This window comes from Salvelinus fontinalis, chromosome 40 (genome assembly GCF_029448725.1).
Source record: "Salvelinus fontinalis isolate EN_2023a chromosome 40, ASM2944872v1, whole genome shotgun sequence".
NCBI classification, from domain to species: Eukaryota; Metazoa; Chordata; class Actinopteri; order Salmoniformes; family Salmonidae; genus Salvelinus; species Salvelinus fontinalis.
The window spans coordinates 24,143,109-24,152,216 of record NC_074704.1 but is presented as its reverse complement, the minus strand read 5'-3'; the positions used below and the strand labels follow the sequence as shown (position 1 = coordinate 24,152,216).

At 41.5% G+C, this 9,108-nt stretch overlaps 1 protein-coding gene across 1 annotated transcript; it reads left to right on the top strand.

Annotated features, from left to right (window-relative positions):
* The first annotated feature begins 1,850 nt into the window (after positions 1–1,850).
* LOC129839482 (prokineticin receptor 1-like) lies at positions 1,851–9,009 on the top strand. The gene is made up of 2 exons (XM_055906964.1): positions 1,851–2,329; positions 5,887–9,009. Exons 1-2 carry the CDS (start codon positions 1,875–1,877, stop codon positions 6,575–6,577), a joined length of 1,146 nt encoding a protein of 381 aa, XP_055762939.1. The 5' UTR covers positions 1,851–1,874; the 3' UTR covers positions 6,578–9,009.
* Positions 9,010–9,108: the final 99 nt, after the last annotated feature.

Below are 9,108 nucleotides of genomic sequence, written 5' to 3'. Positions count from 1 at the left end.
GTATGCTAGCTGTTCAACTGGAGTTAGCATGCTAGAATCCCTGCTATTTACGACCAAATACTGTGAAAATGTCATTCCCACCGCATCTCATTACCAGCACATAAAGAACTGTAACGGTAAGGACAGAATGTGGTGGTAATGACAAAATGTATTAGCTCATACAGTTTTACTTACCATAAGACCTGAAAAGACACAAATTACATATATGATCATGGTTAAGTTGAAATTGAACACTTATTTGCTAAATAAGACCACTGCATGTTGTATTATGTTAGGATGACTGAGTGATTTTGTTGTCTAATTATGTGACTTACTATGGTTAATACTGATTTAAATTATTTGTTTAAATTTGCTCTATAAGATGCCCCCTAAATCAACCAAGGAGAGGACAAGGACACACTATATATACACAAGTATGTGGACATCCCTTGAAATTAGTGGATCGAATTAGTGGATTCGGCTATTTCTGCCACACCCGTTTATTGAAAGGTGTATAAAATCGGGCATACAGCCATGCAATCTCTATAAACGAACATTGGCAGTAGAATGAACCAAACTGAAGAACTCAGTGACTTTCAACGTGGCACCGTCATAGGATGCCACCTTTCCAACAAGTCAGTTGGTCAAATTTCTGTTCTGCTAGACCTGCCCCGGTCAACTGTAAGTGTTGTTATTGTGAAGGGAAAAAGTCTAAGGGTGCAGCTCAATAATTGGACGGTGTTGCTAATGTTTTGTACACTCAGTGCACGGTGGTTGGAGAGTGGAGTGCGCATTGGTGCGCGCACTGACTGAATAGCATGTCATTGCCACTAGAGGGGGAAAGGAGGGTTACAATCTACAACAACGGAGATGATACCCAACCGCCGATTCCAATTTGAGCCCATTCTCCTTGCAGGAATGGAAAGAGCGCATCCGCGCGGCCTCGATGTTCTTTTTTTTACATAGAATACGCGGTGCTTTAATATGAAAAGGAAAGTCACTTCTCGCTGAAGTTTTGGTAAGTGCGATAGAATATTTCTCTGGTCTGAACTATTTTAGCACTTTCACAGTTTTGTTGACTCTCAAAGTTTGAACATATCAATTGAACGGATCAAATAGGCTACTTTATTTAAATAACAAAACGTATTTGAATTAATTTAGTCTGCAAATATGTTTTTTCGTATTCAGATCGATTATGATGAAATAAATACGGAAAAGCAACTGGTAACCTAATTTGGATACAACTGGTAACCTAATTTGGATACCTTGGATTTGGGATCACTCTAAAACATTTTGATGCCGTCTGACACGAGGAACACAGCATAGGCCTACCTCGTGCTTTACAACTCAAGCAAATGAAGGAACAAACGATTGTGTGGTCTTTAAAATGTCAGTGCATCCACATTTGGTTACCTCAACAGCTGAGAAATGTTATGTTGCACATCATCGTGTTCTCCCTCCCAACGGATTTATTACATCACTCATGTTAAAATACGGTGCCACTTAAAACGTTGTGCCACTATGTCATTGTAAGATCCCTATGCTAAACCTTCTACACACATTCAAAGGGGGGCAGTGGATGGGAAGCGGTATTAAAATCCAGGCATCATTTTCTTACTACTTTTTTACTGCAACGTTAGAAAAAGTCATTATGTGTAAATTATGGATGTAGTTATAATTTTAGCATATAGGGCATATCTCCTGGGAAACATACATTACCCTAAAGGTTTAGTTGGTGTATATGATTGAATTGTTATAATTTTACTGGCATTTTTCCCTTGTGTAGGCAGGCTAGAATGCAAACCAATTGAATTTCACATTTGTTTTTATTAAACCAAAATAACATCGTTGTGATTTGCCTTGCAGTTAACCTTGGTTGAATATGTTAATCCAACATGGGTGAATGTCACAATAACAGCAGCTTCTCCATGACGCAAGACCTGCCGGAGAATTGTCCTGACTCTTTCAATGCCAGCTACGAACTGGACTATGGAGTTCCACGGGAGGAGATACCCGATACAACGCAGGGCTGTGCGTTTTTTGTGGCCACCATTGTCATAGCCATGGTCCTGGTCTGTATCATATTAATCTGTGGCATTGGCAACTGTCTGTTCATTGCCTCTCTGGCGCGCTACAAAAAACTCCGTAACCTCACCAATCTCCTCATTGCTAACTTGGCCGTGTCGGATATTCTGGTGGCTGTAGTGTGCTGTCCGTTTCTGTTGGATTACTATGTGGTGAAGCAGCTGTCATGGGACCATGGGCTTGTCCTGTGCGCCTCAATCAACTACTTACGCACGGTGTCCCTGTATGTGTCCACCAACGCGCTGCTGGCAATCGCAGTGGACAGGTGGGTGAGGCGTTTGTAGGTTCATCCCTCGCAGTCACAGAACATAGCAAACAGTTTACCCATATTCACACAACAGAAAATTAATCCCACTATTACCATTCTGTCAACTAAATCTTCATCTGATATATTTTTGGGGGGTCAATTTCAAGTCCATATCTCCTCCTTGTGAACTTTTTATAATTCTCATAAAACCTATGATGTACAGCTATAACCATCTCAGGTGACACATATTTTACCTACTTTCCTAGCAACATGTAATAATACAGTATATATGCACTTTGAGCATAAGGAAATATATAAATGCAATCAATTATTATTATTAATAACAACATATCCTATATTGTAACCCTGAACAGTTACAAAGTCAACCCACACACATGTTCAGTGCTCTCATATCCTCAGGCCAACACTGATGTGTGCAGCAGTGCCCATCTTCAACCGTGGGTGTGACAGGATGATATTTGCCATGTTTGTGCTCCCTCATAAGCCTCTCTGTGTGTGTATGCGTGACGTGTGCATGGCAATGAGAGTCCTATTTTTTTAGGTGGTTGTAAAGAGTTTACGTAAAAATACATGCATGCAACATCAAATCTTATATGTCACGTAATTTGTAAACGACAGGTGTAGACAAACAGAGAAATGCCCACTTTTACCCGGGCGCCGAAGACGTGGTTATCGTTTAAGGCAGCCCCCCGCACCTCTCTGATTCAGGGTTAAATGCGGAAGACACATTTCAGTTGAAGGCATTCAGTTGTACTACTGACTAGGTATCCCCCTTTCCCTTACTTATGGGCACTTTCCAAGCAATGCAGATATATGGAAAACAGAGAAATACTAGAAAAGTCAAACATGTAATAATAAAAGCAATAATAAATACACAATGAGTAACGATAACTTGGCTATATGGGTACCAGTACCGAGTCGATGTGCAGGGGTACGAGTTAATTGAGGTAGATAAAGTGCATTCGGGAAGTATTCAGACCCCTTGACTTTTTCCACATTTTGTTACGTTACAGCCTTATTCTAAAATGTATTAAAAAAATGTTTTCCCTCATCAATCTACACACAATAACCCATAATGAAAAAGCGAAAATAGTTTTTTTTACATTTTTGCAAAGGTATAAAACATTTATGAAATATCACATTTACATAAGTATTCAGAACCTTTACTCAGTACCTTGTTGAAGAACATGTGGCAGGGACTACAGCCTCGAGTCTTCTTGGGTATAACTCGACAAGCTTGGCAAACCTGTATTTGGGGAGTTTCTCACATTATTTTCTGCAGATCCTCTCAAGCTCTGTCCAGTTGGATGGGGAGCGTCGCTGCATAGCTATTTTCAGGTCTCCAGAGATGTTCGATCGTGTTCAAGACCAGGCTCTGGCTGGGCCACTCAAGGACAATCAAAGACTTGTCTCGAAGCCACTCCTGCATTGTCTTGGCTGTGTGCTTAGGGTCATTGTCCTGTTGGAAGGTGAACCTTCGCCCCAGTCTGAGGTCCTGAGTGCTCTGGAGTAGGTTTCCATCAAGGATCTCTCTGTACTTTGCTCCGTTCCTCTTTCCCTCGATCATGACTGGTCTCCCAGTCCCTGCCGCTGAAAAACATCCCCACAGCATGATGCTGCCACCCCTGTGCTTCACCGTAAGGATGGTGCCAGGTTTCCTCCAGATGTGAAGCTTGGCATTCAGGCCAAAGAGTTCATTTTTGGTTTCATCAGACCAGAGAATCTTTTTCTCATGGTCTGAGAGTCTTTAGGCCTGATTGGTGGATTGCTGCAGAGATGGTTGTCCTTCTGGAAGGTTCTCCTATATCCACAGAGGAACTCTGGAGCTCTGTCAGAGTGACCATCGGGTTCTTGGTCACCTCCCTGACCAAGGCCCTTCTCCCCGATTGCTCAGTTTGACTGGGCAGCCAGCTCTAGAAAGAGTCTTGGTGGTTCCAAACTTCTTCCATTTAAGAATGATGGAGGCCACTGTGTTCTTGAGGACCTTCAATGCTGCAGACATTTTTTGGTACCCTTCCCCAGATCTGTGCCTCGACACAATCCTGTCTCGGACATCATGGCTTGGTTTTTGCTCTGACATGCACTGTCAACTGTGGGACCTTACTGTATATGGACGTGTGTGCCTTTCCAAATCATGACATCTGCGTGCCTTTCCAAATTTGAATTTACCACAGGTGGACTCCAATCAAGTTGTAGAAACATCTCAAGGATGATCAATGGAAACAGGATGCACCTGAGCTCAATTTCAAGTCTCATAGCAAAGGGTCTGAATACTTATGTAAATAGGTTAGTTCTGTTTTTATCTTTAATAAATTAGCAAACATTTCTAAAAACTTGTTTTCGCTTTGTCATTATGGGGTATTGTGTGTAGATTGATGAGGGAAACAATTGATTTAATCCATTTTAGAATAACAAAATGTGAAGGGGTCTGATTCCTTTCCTCGTGCACTGTATGTACATATAACTAGGAATAAAGTGACAGATAATAAACGGTAGAATCAGCGTATGTGATGAGTCAAAAAGGTTAGTGCAAAAAAAGGTCAATGCAGATAACCAAATAGCTAGCAGGCCTAACTATTTAACTATTTAGCAGTCTTCTGGCTTGGGGGAAGAAGCTGTTCTGGGTCCTGTTACTGTTCACGATACATGCCAGCAAACATAGACTGAAAACCTTTGAACATGAGTGTGACAGTTAATCTGCTTTCATCACATCAATTTACCTATTTTCATTTCACTCTAAACTAGACCAAAAGCCAGTTGAAACAAAGTTTTCAAAGTGCCATCATTCTGTTAATTTCCCTCCCAAAATAATGAAGTCAAATTAATCATGACCAAAAAAAGGTTCCACAAACTTAACCTAGATAAGAAAATCACCTTACTGTCATCACAGAATGCACATTTACTGCATGAATAGGAATATACAGCGTTATCCAGAGTAACTAAGATATGATATAGCAAAGTATTTGTTTTATAACAATGACAGATAGCCATGTTCTGTGGTAACATAACATTCCCCAGTGAAGTAAGAGCAATTGAGCAACACCAATGGGTTGCCCACCGAAAATCCATCACCTTCTTTAAGTTAGTCCTATCACACTGCCCTTTTAGGATCATATGGGAGGAAGTTACTTGGACAAGGCTACGTGCTCCCATAAATCATTGCTGACATGCCCAACTATGTAAAAATAGCTATTTATGAAGAAGGACAATCTCCCATCATCTCAAAATGCTAAAGCACTTCCAAATTCCCCATTATTGCTATGTGCAGAGTTTGCTAGGAAGCCAAGAGACGGTAAGCTCCATAATATAACTTCAGGTTCTAGATATTAATAATTTACCCTAGTTTACAGTCCCAACAATTAAATTCTTCTACATTGTGACAGATTTTCCAAGATCGTCCGAGAACATCCAAGATCATTCAATATCCTCAGAGAGATCACTTGGTCTTTCCAACTCCCTGGCATATAAAGCTTGACATAAAACACCTTGACACTCATAACTCAAACCATCCAACTGGTTTCTTTGCATTGCCTGTCTTTTCCTTGTGTTCCTAGGTACATGGCCATCGTCCACCCTATGAAGCCTCGCATGAAGTACCAGACGGCCTACAGCCTGATCCTGGGCGTCTGGATCGTACCCATCGTCATCTCCGTCCCCTCTGCCTACTTTGCGTCCGAGACCACATACCCGCGCATCTCCAGTCAGAGCCACAAGACCTTCTGCGCCCAGATCTGGCCTGTGGACCACCAGCTCTACTACCGCTCCTACTTCCTCTTCATCTTCGCCCTGCAGTTCGCCGGGCCCGTGGCCATCATGGCCGTGTGCTACGCCAGGATCTTGCGGGAGCTGTGGTTCAAGAGCGTGCCCGGCTTCCAGACAGAGCAGATCCGGAAGCGGCTGCACAAACGGCGGAGGATGGTGGTGGTGCTGATTCTGGTGCTGGCTGCCTACGTGCTCTGCTGGGCACCGTACTACGGCTTCACACTGGTACGGGACTTCCACCCCATCTTGATCTCCAGGGACAGGAACTCCCTGGTGGCCTTTTACATTATCGAGTGCGTCGCCATGAGCAACGGGGTCATCAACACGTTGTGTTTCGTGAGCGTCCGCAACAACGCCAAGTGCATGCGGACAGTGACCAGGCTGCGCTGGAAGTCTGTCAAATGTGCAGCGGGAAAGACGGTGGATGAGCACACCTCGTCTTTGCGCGTGACAGAGGATGTTGACTGCACACGGCTGAGATAGAGACGATCATCTCAGGATCGGGCCTCTATCGAAAGGTAGAACCAGCAGTAGACTAAGTGGATTCTGGGAGGTTGCACACTTTTCCTGTTTTTTAAGATCCAAAAGAGTGAGATATAAGATTGAGTCAAGGGAACGGTTTGGCGTTGGACAAGAGGTCCAGACTGCTTGACACAGAGTAGTGCTGCATGATAATGGCAAAAAAATCTGATAAAACTGATTTTTCTGACCAAATATTGCAATTTGACTTGCGATATACAGTAGATCAAAACACTTGGTGAATTATATAAATCAAATAAAATGATTTATATTAAGAAGCAAAGTGGAAAGCAGCATTGTTCTTATGCTTTGACTGCATTTGACCTAACAGAACAGCATGCAACCTTAGAGTGAATCTAACAGCGAGGAGGAAGAACTGCACTGTTCGAGTAACAGGGGTTAGGGCTTTGTATGTGGGAAGAATTTTGATGTGAATTGTATTAATTGTGCAGCCCCAACGCAGTGACAATGCCCTGCCAAGTTCATACGGGCACAACGCCTCACATTGTCACTGCTACCATACCACGGAAGCCATTTTGAAAAAACTTGAACGTTTAATGGAATTAGAACTTCTTCACAATGTGGAATTACTCACGAGGAGGGTATTCGACTTTGAAGGGATTTTGCCTGTATTTATTCAAGAGGCTTGATTTGATGTAATCCTGGAGGTTACTAAACAAACAGGTTATTTCAAGTCTATGTTTTACAATAAATAACTGATCAGTTTGTAGTGTTTTATAATACACATTTGTATTTGAAATATACATCGTTTTTAAATAATAAGAAGAGTGCTCTCTATTCTTCTTTTAAAATAAATATAATCCAACCGAAACTAGCAGATTTATCGAATCAAAGAATCTAAGATAAATCTACTGTGACGTGGGACGAGCTAGACAATTAAGAGTTAGGATAGATCAAGATGGATCAATTAATTTAGAGATGCTTTCTTGTATGACACTTTTTTTTACCATACATACTCTCAAAACACATGATTGAATAACATTCCATTCACAAATCCAGACACATTACTTTGACATTTTCTAACATGCCATTCCCCACCAGCACCTCACTGACAGTGCTCTTAGTGCAGGTAATCATGAGACCAAGTGGAGAATACAGTGTAGTGGAGCACCATTACCAAATAACATAATCCCATAATTAAAGTACCAAGCCAGCTACCAAATTGGCACAATACCAATTAAGCATTTCACTGTAAAGTCTACACTCGTTGTATTCGCGCATGTGACAAACCCAATTTGATATGACATTGGCTACCGGAGGGGTCACACTGTAAAGCCTAGCATGTGATAGGAGTGAGATTAGGGGGAAATAGCCACTCCAAGTTGGTGCTGGTCCCAGATCAGCTTCAAAAGCATGGGAGGATATTTTGGTGACATCGTCGCTGCTTCTCTCGCTATCAATGAAGTTCACCTCAGTTTCAATTTGTAATGTCAAATAAATGTCTGAAAGAAATTCCCTACTGATAATCTGTTCAAGTAGAGGGAGAAATAAAAAGTTGATTTGAAGTCTTGAAACCAGCAGGTTCATATTGGCGTTGAAATTCCTCAGGCTACTTTTCAGTTCTCACTGCTACCTTTTGGGATATCAAGGGTGACGATAACTATAAACCATTAGGTTTAATCAAAACTGTATTTTAGGAGTAAATAAATTACGGAAAGCATGTCACTTTTGTTGCCTACCAGTTTTTCTTACTCTTTTACAAATTTGCTGTTAACGTTTCCATATGATAGCGCCATACATGGGGGCTCTTACATTTGTAATAGCATCATTTGTTGTTTGTTGCCTTGCTTGTTATGCTACGAGACCAACAGGAGGCTCTTCTCCAGTTAGCTTGTACTTGTTATGAGACATGCGCTTGGCATTTGCAGTAATTCAAGTCAGAACCCTTACCACTTCTAGGCTCGAATTAGTCATAGAAATCCAACAACCTGCCTCCGCATTATGTATGTTTTTCCAGCAGGTTCCAGAAAATGTGAAAGGAGAACATGCCATGAAGGATACTTTCAGTATTTTCACCGTATGAACATTTAAGAATATATTTTTATAATGTATGGAGCTGCGTTTACCTGATTTTGCGATGCTGTCCACAAAAGAGGGTGAATTGTGAGGGAGATGTTATTAAACCCGCTACTCGGATGAAAAACACGAGGCCGCCAGGCTGTGTTTTTGTTTATGAACGCATGTGGATTGGATCACAAAATGAGTGGTCAAACTGGACGACAAAATATATAATTTGCTCACAAAAAAAACAACATGTATAATTAAACACGATTACACTCTGGGCTCTCATGATCTCAGAGGTGATCATGTAATTGGAACCATGAATAAGGAAGTGAATGTGCCCGGTTCAGAATGCTTTACAGTGACCAAGTGAGGGATCATCATTCAGCATACAACAAAGATGTTCAAACTCATGTACAACTGCATTCTCATCTTGTGTATTATTTACAAATCTTTCTACATTGAGACAGACA